The sequence below is a fragment of the Calonectris borealis genome, chromosome 1 (assembly GCF_964195595.1).
Source record: "Calonectris borealis chromosome 1, bCalBor7.hap1.2, whole genome shotgun sequence".
NCBI classification, from domain to species: domain Eukaryota; kingdom Metazoa; phylum Chordata; class Aves; order Procellariiformes; family Procellariidae; genus Calonectris; species Calonectris borealis.
The window spans coordinates 206,251,693-206,267,837 of record NC_134312.1 but is presented as its reverse complement, the minus strand read 5'-3'; the positions used below and the strand labels follow the sequence as shown (position 1 = coordinate 206,267,837).

The following is a 16,145-nucleotide window of genomic DNA, read 5'->3' as shown; positions in this document are numbered from 1 at the left end:
ATAAAAACTGGCCTGTAAGCTTGCATTTTAACATCCTTGAATAAGCAAGTGCAGAAATGCAGCATAAAATAAATCAGAGATTGGACAGTGATTTTAAAATCTCAGGAGCACTGTATAAACTATGGCACAATATCCATAAAGACTACTGAATAATAAAACATGTCCTTCTATTCTTACATTCACCCCAAAACTCTTCACTGGACAGATAAAGACCAGGCAAACACCCATTTTCCCCCAAGATGAATGTTGCATTTATAAAAAGAAAAAAGAACCTGTTACTTTTGAAATCTGTTTAAATGCTTCTTAGAATTTATATTTTCTAATTAAAATTAAGTGCAATTATGGCATGAAGTTTTCTTTGCCCGCATGTACATCAGGATGATGTTAACACATTTTTGTTAAAAAAAAGAAAATAATACATTGAGTCAAAGGTTGTATATCCAGTTAAACGTTTCATTTTTTAAATTATTGACAGGGTTTAAGAACAAGTGTTATGATATTACGGAGAGTGACCCTTGCTAATGATCTGAGAGGGTCATTGCCTCTCTGTGGCAAAGTAAGGAGTACACACAGAGAGGAAAGGAAGGGAAAAAGTGATGTAAATATTTCTCTCAAGCATGCATTTAGCTCTATTCCTGTTACATCTCCCTGTTGGTTTGCTACCTTGTTCTCGAAGGGGTGGGAACCTGAGTCATTGCCTTGGCTGATGGCGAGTTCAACAGCTTGAAAATTATGAATACAAAGGCCATTTAGGCTATGAGGAGAAAATTTAGGGTAGAAATACCCCAACTAATGAAAAAAGGTTGTAATACCAATTGATCATACCACTGCAATTTGCAAGTTTGTGGTTACAGAGGAAAACCTGTGCCATGACCATGCTATCAAGACAGCCACAGAGAGAAGGTAGGGAATGGCACTTGCGTACTGAGACACCTCTGCAGCTAGGTTGGGGAGACAGTTTTATTTCAGTGTAAACAGGTGCACACTCTAATTCTGAACGCTCTGGTTCATGATGAGATCAAATTCAACGTAGAAAAATGAGACTAGATATGCTTTGGGTCATACAGTACAATTTTCAGAAAAGCAGAATAATAAAAAGGATGAAATACAAATAGGAACAGTTTAGTGCCTCTTTGAAACTGCATGATTTTATGGCACCACTGGCTAACTTTTATGAATTTTTAGTTACACATTTAACTGTCACATCTTCCAAAATCATATTAGTGTACTCATTTTCAAAGGAAACAGCTGCTTCTCAGCGTGCTTCCTTTGTGCATACCAAAACACTCAAAAAGAAAACAACAACATCAACTGTACAATGCAATCAATTTATATTTTTAGGACAATTAGTAGACAACAAGTGAGCAGGGATTCCCGCAAACTGCTTCTGAGGATTTAATGGGACCCTTTGATATAACTTAAGAATCAAATGATTCAGCGCAGAGGAGCACATAGGGAGCATGTCATGCATTGCCTTGACTGTAATAAGAAGAGCAGAGGTTTTTGGTCTTGGGTTTGGGAGTGAGGTTGGGTCAATCTTATCTCTATTTTCCTCTACTAAAAGGGAAAAGAGTGATTCTTTTCCTGATATGTTTCCAGCTTCTGCCAACTATCTGGTCAGGGACTCTGAAGCAGACTATTCTCTGCTTAGGAATGATAGACACCTCGTTCACTTTCTTTATCATCCATGCACAAGATGTAAGCTAGGAGCAGTTAGTCACCTGTCATGCCTTTTCATATCTTCTCACGTCTTTGATTAGTGACCTGTCAAACGCCAGCTAATTCAAAGATTTATTTTTAAACTCGGTTCCCCATGTTTAAGTACGTTATCAATTATCCGATGTTTGAAGCAGAGACTCTGTTGTGACAGATCTGGATTTCTATTCATACCAAGCAGAAGAATTTTACATTCCTTTAGCAATGAAGGCATTTTAGCTACTTATTCTCTACTATTTAAAAAAACCCCAAACAAACAACATTTAATATCATTAAGTTAATTAATTTCATCTACCATCCTCTTTGCTACACAAATTGATATGGCTACAGTATGAAAACCCAAAAGCTGGCTTTTAAACATACGTTTTTATTTCTGCATATGAATGCTCAATTCCTCACCGAGTCATACAAAGTTTTCCAAATTATAAGATCCTACAAATAACTATCTGATTGACTGCTGCATTAAAGATCTGCTTCTCTGCAAAAAAATGTTCCCTGCTTTTTAACAGATTATTACATGAAATGTAAGTACGAATGATCACATATACACCGAACAACTGTCTACCTTTAAAAAAAGACTGTTTTAACATTGACTTACCATGTAATTTATGTTCCTGATGAATGCTGGAAATCTCATGGGTTCTGTGCTTAAAAACATTAAAAGCATTTTCTCCCTTGAAATATGAATTAAACCCAAGACACTTTAACAAAAATATATTCAAATACCTTATCAAATGCCCAGTCATTCCTAGCTGAATAAATCATGATTTCCTAGTAAACTGAGAAAGCTACATGAAACAGAGTCTCTGATGACCTCCTTACCAAAATTTAAATAGCTTAGGTCTTGTAAAGTTACTAAATATTCTATTGTGACTAGCAAGCAAATGTTCTTAAATTCAGTAACAATGAATGCATTAATATATAGTACTGTAATTTAATCCATTGGACTTTATTAAATCAGGCAGATTTCTATTCCTGGTCATGATACTACTCACTGCCTGGTGCCATTACAGCATTTCTTATAAAGTTATGGAGTTTTGTTAATTTTATTACTTTCTCTTTTGGTTTTAGTTGTTTGTTTAAAGGCGCTTCTTCCTGAGAGTAAGTTAAGCTTTGTAAAGGCCATAATTTAAGCTCTTTATTTGATTGGGTCTTTACATATAGAGACTTACCAGTTTATACGCTTTGTATATAGCATGGTATTTTTTTCTTGCAGCCTACCCACATTGGGTGGAGAAACTTAATGATACCCAATTAGACAGTGGAGATCAGCTCCGATGGGAATGTAAAGCCACTGGAAAGCCAAGGCCCACATATCGTTGGTTGAAAAATGGAGTTCCTCTCTGGCCACAGGTACAATAGACGAGGAGTCACCAGTATGTTGCATGTTCCTCCTTTCATTCAGATAAAGTCAGTTAAAGAAAGTACTGAAAAGTACTTCAGAAATACTGTTTTCTGTGTTAGTTTCTTAAGTGTTAGTGTACAGACAGGTTTTCTATGCATGTTCCCTCCGAACAATCTCAAGCAATGTAAAATTGCATTCATCAGTAATTCTCTATAGTTCAGAAATATTTGACAGATGGGACCTTCTGAGCTGTGTCTGCACAGCATCTGCCATTGTACTATAATGTACATCTAAGAAATCTTCAGTATGTTTAATTATTTTTTCTTTTACATAGTGGTTTTATGCTATTTGTAACTTTTTTTCCCTGTATAAAAAGATAGTAACAACTCAGAGAAGTGCTGTATTTGCTGAATCAGATTCCTTCATATTTCCCCCAATGTTATGTTATGTTACGCTATTTACCATATTTTGTTTATACATAATCATACCCTTCAAAAAACTAGCAGGCTAATGTAAGAGGCACAATGACTATTATATTTTCATCAGTTTTCAACTCCATTAATTCTCTGCAAGTAACAGAACTCATTATCAAGGCCATTAAAATGCTCCATGTAAGAATCCTAGAATGTAAAGTCCTTAACTACACTCACCTGATATATTTCAGAATTAGAGCTAGATAAAATTCTCTTCCTTTTAAAAGACCACTCATGGCATGGCCTGCCTTTTATTTCACTTTGTTCTGTTTCTCTCACTGAATCTTCAACACGTCAGCCCACATCATGTGGGTTTTGCCTAGCACCTTTCCATTTTTATGGTCTCAAATTATTTAGAGTAAAGAAAAGATTTGTAAATTTATTTCATGCATTTTTCCAGATTAAAATAAAGCTGTTCAATTCTGGGAGAAAATGTCTCCATTTGTAAGTGAATTCACAGAATGGATTTATGAATATAAAAGATGTAATGTCTTTCTTTTCAGTGAATGTCGCTTCTATCTGTGAACATCATCCAATTATGCAAACAATGAGAAAGGAAACATAAACACAGTTTACTTTTGAAGCTGTGAGGCATTGAAAATAAGGTTATATGCCTTTACTTTATCCATTTCTGCCTTTTTAGATGGAGCTATTAGTCCTGAAATTGAAGCAATTTAAATATCTTTTTGGTTTTCTGATTTTCCAAACCATTAGTTGCATCAGGCTCTGAAATTTCAAATTAAATTTCAGTTTAAACTGGGGGTTTACAACAGAGAGAACTTTTATCACAGTTTCCTCTGCATTCCTAAATACTCCGTTCTTTATCAATTTTTAATTAAACCTACAACAACTGTAATAATGAAACTTAGAGATGTCTTATAACAGTTTAAATTATTCATTTTACAGCTCCATGAAGTACACATTTCCATAAACAGCTATTAATACCCTTTCTCTTCCAGCTATGGTAATTATTTTCTACTAGTGGACCTTTCAAATAAAAAATCTGCACTAATGATGACAGCAATTAGACCCTTTCACTCTTACTCATGCAAGAAATCTTTTATATCTACTTTTATGAAAATAACACCCTGACCGAAACCAAACATTTGCTAGAGATGTGAGGGTCATCAGGTATGTTATACCCACAACTGGCTTCTTGACTCATTAAAGTTCCCAGGATGAACTGCTTTTAAAAATCATGTAAGGGTAATAGCAGACAAACAAGCAAACAGACAAAAGTAAGCCTTGAAGATAGTGAACTTGCACTGAAAAATATTTTCCTTTAAATAATTTTGGAGTTTCTTCTGCCCTCCCCATCTGCTTTATTCTTGTCATTCCTTATATAACAAGAAAAAAGTAAACCCAAGGAAATTTGCTGCTCGGTATTATTTTAGCTTAATAATGTCTTTTGTCCCTTTGCCTTAAGCTAATAGCACAGCAAATTTCCAGTGCCTGTTTGCTTTTATAGATTTTTTTTTTTTTAATTCCATTACAGAGCAGGATTGAGATGGTTAATGGTGTTCTGATGATCCACAGTGTGAATCTCTCAGATGCTGGAATGTATCAGTGCTTAGCAGAAAATAAGTATGGCACCATTTATGCCAGTGCTGAACTGAAGATTTTAGGTGAGTATTATAAAAAAAGAATAGACTGTTCCTTTTTTTCCCTTTGATAATTACATTGTTCTTGGTCTGTTATGATAAGGAACAGCTTCTGCCAGTCCAAACTTAGCAGAGCAGATAAAAGTGGGTCCCTTTTTCTTCTTGTTATTTATGTGTGAGTGTGTCCTTTTTGTCTGAGAGAGCACAGGTCCTTCTGTTAACTGAAAATTTTCTTTCATAAATTACTGACTCAGTTACATTTTGTGACTATTTCTGATATAAGGCTATTTCAGTTCAAATACATGGAAAAATATTTTTTACTCCTTTAAAATTAAGTGCAGGAAAAGAAACTTAGAGAAAGTAAATAGATTTTAGTCTCTGTTAAAATTAAATTATTATTTCTACCAAGGCCATTATTGAAAGGTAATTAAGCATGTTTTAAAAGTGTAAAAATTTCCTATGAAGTCACCAGAACTGATTGAATAGTGGCAATTACATACTTGAGCTAATATAATCCCATAGTAAAGCAAATACTCTACATTATGTTACCCAGAAATATAATAAAAAATTCATTATTCAAAAGTTGAAGTGGGGACTTAATGAACAAAAACTTGAATCGTGTCTTTCCAACACTCTAGTTTTCCTTAAAGCAAACTGTGGTAACACACAATGGGACAATAGTGATAAGAGGACTTCCACAGGGTTGAGTGAGACAGACTTGTAAGACTCTCATGATCTTTATTAGAGTATGGCATAGTTGGAAGACAGGTGTCTGTCAAAGTAATTCAATGGCCATATCAGTGATTGGATGTCTCTGCACTGCTCAAACCTTGCAAATTTCAAAACCTGCACCTGGGAATCATTCTTGTAAACTCCCAGTCAAATGAATAATAAAGCTGAAGTTACTGAAATAATATACCACATTTGAGCTAAGATTTGGTCTTCTGAAGAATAACCTATCTAAGTACATTTCCACTATTTCCTAGCTGGCCAACATTAGAATTTCACTGATAGCTCTTCAACATATTTCTGTCTAGCCATAAATTAAAACCCACAGTCAGTGGTTGCTGTCTTTCCATCACTTTCCTTTGTCATTTGTGATTCAGTCAGCAAAGAGATCCCTGTTGGTTACAATGTTCTCTTGCTTTGTTTTTCATATCTATTATAAAATAGGTATACTTATTATATCAGGTAGTTGTATACTTTCTTTGATGTTCTCTAATATCGGAAATGGCCATTATATGTTGCTGCAGTAAAATCAGCCTTTCATTTTAAATTATGTTAAATTTTAACCATAATGTTGCATTAAAGAAACAGTTGTGTTTAATTTTCTGGATTATTAAAGGGAAAAGAACAGAATAAGATGTCCATATAAATAGCTCTGGTATGAAAATTACTCAAAATAATGGTAGGAAATTCCTACATATTTGAGGCAATGGAGTGTAATACGTTCCTATATGTGTAGCTGAGATAGTTGCAGCGGGGGCTTTGGTTTTGCAAAACTAGTTTAAGAAAAACACAAACAAATGAGATTACTTGAGAACAACTGCCCTTTCTTGGTGTGAAATTACAGTAATTAGTGTCACTTTGTGATACATTTATTACCTTAGCTGATGTATTGTAATCAATGGGACTTCCTGAAAAATGAAATACTAAGAACAAGACATGGTTAAATATCTTCTATTAAGAAGTTCTTACTTTTCAATTCCCAGTGTTCAGACAACTATAAAAAGGGAAAGCAATAAAATTTCTCTAACAGTAATACTTTTTCATAGAATCATAGAATCATTAAGGTTGGAAAAGACCTCTAAGATCATCATGTCCAACCGTCAACCCAACACACCATGTCCACTAAACCATGTCCCTAAGGGCCTCATCTACACGTCTTTTAAATACTTCCAGGGATGGTGACTCCACCACTTCCCTGGGCAGCCTGTTCCAAGGCCTGATCACTCTTTCAGTAATGAAATTTCTCCTAATGTCCAATCTAAACCTCCCTTGGCGCAACTTGAGGCCATTTCCTCTCGCCCTATCGCTAGTTACTTGGCAGAAGAGACCAACACCCACCTCACTACAACCTCCTTTCAGGTAGTTGTAGAGCGCGATGAGGTCTCCCCTCAGCCTCCTCTGCTCCAGGCTAAACAACCCCAGTTCCCTCAGCCGCTCCTCATAAGACTTGTGCTCCAGGCCCTTCACCAGCTTCGTTGCCCTTCTCTGGACACGCTCCAGCACCTCCATGTCCTTCTTGTAGTGAGGGGCCCAAAACTGAACACAAGGATTCGAGGTGCGGCCTCACCAGTGCCGAGTACAGGGGCACGATCACCTCCCTGCTCCTGCTGGCCACACTATTCCTAATACAGGCCAGGATGCCATTGGCCTTCTTGGCCACCTGGGCACACTGCTGGCTCATGTTCAGCCAGCTGTCAACCAGCACCCCCAGGTCCTTTTCCTCTGGGCAGCTTTCCAGCCACTCTTCCCCAAGCCTGTAGCGTTGCCTGGGGTTGTTGTGGCTGAAGTTGAACCTCATACAGTTGTCCTCGGCCCATCAATCCAGCCTGTCCAGGTCCCTCTGCAGAGCCTTCCTACCCTCGAGCAGATCCACACTCCCACCCAACTTGGTGTCATCTGCAAACTTACTGAGGGAGCACTCGATCCCCTCATCCAGATCATTGATAAAGATATTGAACAGGACCGGCCCCAGTACTGAGCCCTGGGGAACACCGCTCGTGACCGGCCGCCCACTGGATTTAACTCCGTTCACCACAACTCTCTGGGCTTGGCCATCCAGCCAGTTTTTTACCCGGCAAAGAGTGTACCTGTCTAGGCCGTGAGCCGCCAGCTTCTCTAGGAGAATGCTGTGGGAGACAGTGTCAAAGGCCTTACTGAAGTCCAGGTAGACAACATCCACAGCCTTTTCCTCATCCACGAGGTGGATCACCTGGTCATAGAAGGAGATCAGGTTGGTCAGGCAGGAAATTTTGTGAGAATTAACTCTAGAGAGTGCATTTTGGATAGTTGTGGAATTTAATCTTCTTTTCATTTTTAACTAGTTACTTCTAACAAGTTATCTATGAATTCCAAAAATTTTGGAAAAGGTACAGCTAAATCAACTGTAGTATTTAATTTCTAAAGCTGTTGGATTTCACAAGCAATCTTATTTTAGTATGCTGATGTGAAGGACATCTCACTAATTCATAAGTGGATTAAGTTATAGACCTGCCATCTAGTCTTGGCTGCTGATTTCAAATATTTTGTTAAATTCCATCTAATCTGTGGTATAATAATTTCCAAGCCAAAAATGGAGATTCTATCTCCAAAACTGAATCTATTATTCTAATCTTCTATTAGAATGTAATGAAACAGGAAGCTATGATTGTTCTCTGTAGAGTTAATGTACTTATTTTTAACAGCTTCAGCTCCCACTTTCCCACTAAATCAGATGAGGAAAACAATAATTATTACCAAGGGCCAAGAAGTTGTCATTGAGTGCAAGCCACAAGCCTCTCCAAAGCCAACTATCACTTGGAAGAAAGGAGACAAAGCATTAAGAGAGAGTAAGAGGTCAGAAGCCTGTTCGGTAAACTAAATATTGTGTTTGCATGTTTGATTCTGTGATATGATATGACAATACAGCAAGTGACAAGAACATGTATATGTTAGCATGGATATGGCACAATTTTTTTGTCAAGCTGATTTGTCTGACAGTAGTGACTTTATTGTTTCCACAATATTGAAACAAAAATTCTTAAAATTGTTTGGAGATGCAGACAGATGAAAATAAGTTATTATTTTGTTTTTTTCTCTATTTTCTGTCACTTGTTTCAAAAAAGCTTCAGTTACACTGTAGCGATACTACAAATTTAGTGTATGAGAGTATTAAAAGCATAGAGGCTGAAGTAGTCAAGATCACATAAAATATCAAATGTGCTTATTCATTTGAAATAATTTTAATAAGGCAGATTTGCAGCTTGATCACAATGGAAGTCTGTCTAAGAATAGATTTAAAATTATTCAGAGAAGAAAAATACGATTCAATTATAGGATTTAATTAAACAAGTAATTTCTGTACTCAGCAGCACATCTGTTTAACAGAATATGTTTGATTAAATAAGTTCTGTCCAGCTCTGTACATTAAACATAGTTTAAGCACTGCAGGTTAAATGCCAGCTGTAATTGCACTTTACAAGATTGCATGTCTATACACTAGAATAGTTTTGCCATCCTGCACATGGTCTTTAAGTGCACAGAGCAGTCTTATCTTCTTTTTGGTAATGTATGTGAATGAACCTCTTAAACTGACTTGTGTGGCATTAGTCAAAAAGATAAAAGCAAGGGCTTTTTGTTCATTTGTGCAATACTGATGAAAGTAGTAGAGCACATCTGTCTTTGTTAACTGCAAAAGCCATTTCATTCAGGTGAGTTTTATTTTCATCTCATGTCATTTGTTTTGTTCTGAGAAGGAAAAATGGGTAACTTTTCATGCCGTATTGGCTCTTGGAGCCGGGCAGAGCAAAATAGCATTATATACAACATTTTACTAACAGGTATTAGTTGTATAGTACATATTGACAAGATAGAACGATATTACAAAGATGCTGATAACATCAAATATTTTGAGACTGATGCCTCTATGCTGTAGCTACACAGTTAACTGTTTTCACCACATGACCTTTTCCTCTAATCTCCACAAAAATCACTATGGGTTCTCTGATCACCACATGTAAATCACATTTTAATCCAAGGGCAGTAAAGCATTTTGGTAATTACTTGATGTCTGTCCAAACATAACCTAACTCTGAAGTTAAAATCTCATAAAATAAGATCTGGAGCTACATTTTTGGTATTTGCAGCTTTTGATACTTGCTTATTTTGACAGAGGCTGGAACAGGAAATGATGAAACATGGAAGATAAAAATCTGGTTGAACTATTTCAAATCTTTGAAAGACTTGGGTTGTGTTCAACTTGATTTTTAGTCAGCTGTTCAGGGAGTATCTTGTGTCATTCAGAGCAGTTCCCCTGCATTGACTGTTTACAGAGGGGTGGGGGTGAGGGGAATATCAGTTGCAAGGGAATTCAGTTCTGCCTCTACATACAGTATGCTTTAAACAACAATAACAGAGTCAGTTTGAAGAGGAGATGAGGAAGCCTATCGTTATTTTGGGAAAGGAAGTGTAAATCAATTGAGGTAGTGTGTATGTTTCCACGTTTTGGGCACTATGAGAAGGAATCATTGGAAGAGAACTCTATAAAACATTTTAAAAAGGAATAATCTGACATGATGAGCACATCTATATACTTTAAAAATGGGCTTTCATCATAGAGTGTTGGTAAAAATCCCAGCAAAAAACAATTAGGAACTGTCATGTGATGAGTTTGCGTAGAATGTTAAACCATCAAAGATTCAAAAAAAAAAAAAAGCATTCTGATTAAATAATAAGGAAGAGCAAGGATAAAACAGCAGAATATATTTTTCTTTTCTACTACAGCTTATTCCTCTTCTAGAGTACTTGTACAAAGTGCACGTTGTATTTTATTTTTACTGTCTGCTAGCCCAGAAAAGGAATTCACTCTATTTAGCCACACCTATTAGAAAAGTCTCAATACAAAAGAGACCTTTCCCTCTACAGAGAAGAAATTCCACTTGACTAGTGTGTCTGTTATCATCTAGTCCACCTCTTCCAAGCTGTGTTGCCTCTTTACGTGTTTCTCCATACAACCAAAAGCTGGTTGACAGAAACACCTCAAGTGACGTTTCCATTTGTAACTGAGCAGAAGGCTGAGTTTGTTCCTGTGGGACTCGTGGCTGGGTACAGTTCTCACTGCAGTCAGACCTTGACTCTAGCTCCTGGAATTTAACACAGTCTGAAAGCCTCAAATGTTTCAGATTCATTCAAAAGGCTAAAGCCACTCACTTGGCAACATAACTGTGGAAATAATCTTCATGAGCTCCATCTCTCGGTCTGTTTTTACCTATGAACGAATTGTCTAACTCAAGGTCTTCATATTCCCAGTCTGTCTATGATAGGTTTGCTCTCCCTGGTGAGCAACCATTATTCTGAGCAGTCAGATCAGTTGATTCCACTTGGAAAGCATCTGTATGATATAACAGCTCTTTTAAACTGGGTTCTGAATGAGTGGCAAGTCTATAAGAGCAAAAAAAGTGGGATATTCACAACTATTTGCTGACAAAAAGTATCATTCTGAGTGTTACAATCTCATAAATGTTTTAAATGTGATGAAATTACTCCTATAGAAACATATTTATTTAAGATTCCAAAGTATTCACAATTCATTCTATTAACCAGATGTAAAGATCAAGACCTGCTGCAAAAGCCACATTTTAGTAAAATAAAATATATGGTATTGGAGATCTACTATGCAGAAGGTTAAAACTTCCAAAGAACAAGGTGTAGTTTGTGAAGCTTACTGATACAGGACATCTAATGATCTCTATCAGCATTTGAAAGGAACTACATGTAAAATTCAAATCTCTTTCATATATCAGTACCTCAGTGAGTCATTAATACGTTCAAACAAACATAAGTTCATCAGCATTTTCACCTAAAAGTTAAGAGGAGGGGAAAAAAAAGCTATTGTTATACTTCTATTTTGGAACGGGAACACACCTGAGCACAACAGCAATGGGAGTTGCATAGGCAGAGAAACACATTTAAGCTGCATATTTTCATTAGTCATCTCACAATAATTAAAATTGTTAACTATCTTTACTAACCACTTGTCTCTGGACTCTATTGTCTCATAGGCTCATAGATGACTGTGTGTTATTTATGGCAGCCTGTGATAATGTGTACTCTGCTTATTGATTTGAACATTGATTTTTTTAGTCCATAAGAATTTTGTAAAGAACTTTTGAATCTTTTAGTTCATATGTAGTTTTGTTTTTATAGAAAAGTGGATTATATTGGGATCCAAGTCTGAAAAAATAAGTTTATGCTTCGATCTGTAATAAAATGTTTGTCTGGAACTTTGATTTAGGTCCTAAACAGGAAGCATTGGGCCCTTGGGCAAGAGTACGGTGATCAACAAACAGTTTTGTGAAGTTTCTGAAATATTCCAGTTAGATACTTCCTAATCTGTAATCAAACCCTCATTTACTATTTTAGCATCAGCTTCTAAACAAGATCCAGACCCAAACTATTCAGATCAGAAAGCTAGTCAGGAGCCTGTTTCTAGTTAAGCATTTTTTAAAACGTATATATCAAGCTAAAAGAAAGCAACAAAAGTGATATTTAATAACATTATTTTATGTAGACAGTAAACTTTATAATACACAGTAGAATAGACTGGAATCTGCTGCCAGTTACATCAATATAAATCAATAAAGTGAATGCTAATAAAGTGAATGCTTAAATTCTAGACAAACACTTTTTATAAATTCTTTCAGTTCCTGTGTTCAAGCTTCTGTAAATTACAGGTATTTCCTAATGATTTACTACTGCACAAATTTTTGTGAGCCATTACTCCATGAGCTGTAATCTCTGTTTCATCACTTTCTTAAAGTCATCTACCTTTCTTGTCTAGATTGCCCTGCAGTAGTGACTACAGCTGATGTTTAAACAGATATGCTTGAGGAGTCATAGGTATTAAAAAGCATTATAAGTTGTTGTTCATCTGTTTTTGTTCTTTCTCCTACATCTAAAATATTCTTCTCATTAAACTTATATTGAATTTTCTAGCTTATTATTTCCATTACATATCCATTAATTATAGTTAAAATAAAATAATTCAAAAGCACTCTAACAGTGCAGAGTTCTATTCAGTCCCTGTTTTTTCTTCTCCATTCAGACCACCAAGAAATAAAAAAATAGCACAATTTAACCAACAAATGGGTAACTGAGGAAGCAGGATTTTCATAGTGCCAATTTTGTGCTGCTTTATTTTGCTTTTGTTCCTTTTCCTTTTGAAGCGTCTCGAATAATAATGTTTATTTTATCAATGTTTCTTGTATATCTCAATTTGTGTGCAGATTAATAATTAATCTAAAAAAAATCTAAATACAGTGATGTCTAAACATATATGTATGTATTGGTAATATAGTTCTGTGTTTATTGACTGCTCCTCTTTCGTATGGCACAGTCTAAGCTTTCTCCTTCACATGACAAAACAAGTTTTGCAGAAAAACATTAACAGTCTCTGAAGGTCAGATTCACAACAGATCACCATGAGCCAAACAACAGTGCCAGTCTCTCTGTGGCCATTGTATAATTGCTCATCTTCATCCACCTAGGTCCAAGGTTAATTTTGCCTGAGGACCTAAATTTATTAAGCATTTCTGTGAGGAAAATAAATGGCAACAATACTCCACCTGCCACTTCAATTCAGCCAATTTTCCTATGGAGCAATTAGTTTCCTACATTCCACTTCTGTTTGAAGGAGTTCTGGAGATAAGGTGAAGAAAACTTTTGGCAGCTTAAGCAGCAGAGGGAATTTTAGATAGTTTGAATGCAATAGCCTGGCCTGGGTTTGACCAGGACACAAACTTCAACATGCCTATTCCTGCAGTAGACATCATGGTGGATTTTTTATTGATTGCAAACAGGTAAAAACTTCTTATTCTATTTTCTCTGAATGATATCAAGGAATCACAGAACAGCTGAGAGTGGCAGGGACCTCTGGATATCATCTGGACCAACCCCCCTGATCAGAGCAGGGTCAGCTAGACCAGGTTGCTCAAAGATATGTCCAGTCAGGTTTTGAGTATCTCCAAGGATGGAGACACGCAGCCTATCTGGGAAACTTGTTCCTATTCCAGTTAATCACTCCTACAGTAAAAAAGAAAGATATTCTTATATTTAAATGGAATTGCCTATATTTTAATTTGTGCGCATTGCCTCTTGTCCTGTCACTGGGCACCACTGAGAAGAGTCTGGCTCTGTCTGCTTACTCCCTCCCATCAATGTGTGTATCTGTTGATCAGTGTGTTGATCAGCTGGGAGGCTCAGATCTATAATAAATTTGGCCAAACAATGAATTAGTGTCAATGCTTCTTCCATGACACATGAAATTCTCCATTCAGATCTGCCCCAGACCTGCTTGGCCACCAAAATTCATAGAATGGAGGTGTCACTTACTCATACAAAACCTGCCCACTGTGTATTGCCATGTAGCAAAGTTACTGTCTGCTTGACATGTACTTTATTTACTGTGTGCCTCCCCTGAGATCATTGGAACTGATTTGCAGCTGTAGAAAAGCCTGTAGAAGCTGTACATTGAACAACAAAGTACTGGATATTAATAGCAAGTGCTCTGACAGTCAGTCTTTAAATATCACAAATAAAATTAGTGGATGCTGAAAACAGAGAGACATGAATATTTGCAAAGCTATCAGGCATTAAAAAGATGGAGAAATATTAAGAAGGAAATTCTGTCTTCATAGTCATGTCGATATAAAATTTCAAGCCACACATTGACCTATGAAGAACAGGAAAACACTAAACAGTACCCATTGAATGAGAATCATTGTCTATAGGTACTAAATGAAGAATAAATCCACTGGAGGGGACAAAGTGTTCAAGCTGTGTGTAACATAATACACGAGGGAGTGAATTGAGGGTGCTGAAATTTTGCCTTTACCTAAGTTTGCATCATTTTGTATTCTTTCAGTTATGCTTCTCTAACATTCAACAGCTGTGAAAGAAATCAGAGAAAAGAAAGAGAAAAAAAGAGATCTGTATGGGGACATTAAATTCTAATATAGGATTGCTACAGTGTTGCTGGACAGAGACACAGGGAAGTCTGAGACTATTGCCTTTTACCTACCTTCAGGTTCATACTGAAATCTTTGAACTACAGAAGTATTTGTCCTGTGTGCCTAGATATTTCATCCACACTTTGCTATGCAATTAGTGGAAACACATAGAGCACTTAAATCTAAAAATATCATCATTCAAAAACTTAGAAATGGACATGTTTTTATAGTCTTCTGGTCTCTCAGACTCCTTCATTTTCAGTTTCGACAGGTTCTTATTACAGTTTTCACTCTACTATATTTAAGGATCTGTCAGTGTTTCCATTGTAAGTTCCTATTTTAATGGTTTTATAGCTCAATTGCTATGAAAAAAAAATCAAATGAAAAAAGAAAAAGAAGGGTGTTTCAGAGCAGAAACAAGAAAAAGAAGTTATTTGAGTTTGCAGGGAAAATTTGTATTCAATTTTATAAAGTGTTTTGGTAAGTACGTGTTGTGTTATGTTTTTAAATATGAACATGTATTTGCATGTAATGGAGGTACATATTCTATATTTTCTTCATAATCATGGCGGTAGCTTTCCAAAAGAATTTCAGTTCCATTTAACTGTGGTATGTAACGTTTGTTTAAACTGAAAACTGTGCACTGTGAAGGCAAAAGAAAGTATATATGTAAAATGGATGGAAAATGAATCTGAACTGTAATTTTCAGTTTGTCTGTTGATTCCTAAGTTGCACCAGGCTCAACTTGTATCTGGCACAAGCTTTTCTGCACCTGTGTGATCAGCTATACAGACAGCATAGTAGCTCAGTCTACTACCCTTCCACTTTTTGGTGAAAACACCAAAATTTTTTTTCCTCATAATAAAGAAAGATCTTCAGAATTAATCCAACAATAGGAGCAGATTATTTAGCAGTTTGAAGGTTTTACTTTGTGACCCCAGTTAAACATCCAAAGAAAATGGCCACTCATGAGTTGCAATTACTTTAACAAATAGCATTTCCCACAGGCTACCAAATGAATTTTGTGGTTATATTCAAGGAAATTGTTATCTACGAGATCCTAAATTACTTCTCTGAACTGAAACATCCGAGTCTTTCTTCTCAGGAATAGTATTCAGGACAATACTTTCTATTATTTGTCCTTAATACAGTACTTCATATATTGCTATACAGCTATTTAGGCACTCACAGTCCCTCTTTTTAGGGAAATAATGCTTGATTCTAACACAGAAGTGTATGTTTAGGTAACAGTGCATTGAACTATACATTATTTTAGAAAAACATTCTGTTCTTCACTCAT

The 16,145-nt window shown here is 36.1% G+C and overlaps 1 protein-coding gene across 1 annotated transcript in view; it reads left to right on the top strand.

The window, feature by feature from the left end:
• CNTN5 (contactin 5) overlaps positions 1-16,145 on the top strand; it is a 742,128-nt gene that overhangs the window by 600,274 nt on the left and 125,709 nt on the right. Inside the window, exons 11-13 of the mRNA XM_075140101.1 lie at positions 2,933-3,069; positions 5,030-5,159; positions 8,546-8,696. Of these exons, the coding sequence (XP_074996202.1) occupies positions 2,933-3,069; positions 5,030-5,159; positions 8,546-8,696 (418 nt within the window). The remainder of the gene's footprint in view (positions 1-2,932; positions 3,070-5,029; positions 5,160-8,545; positions 8,697-16,145) is intronic.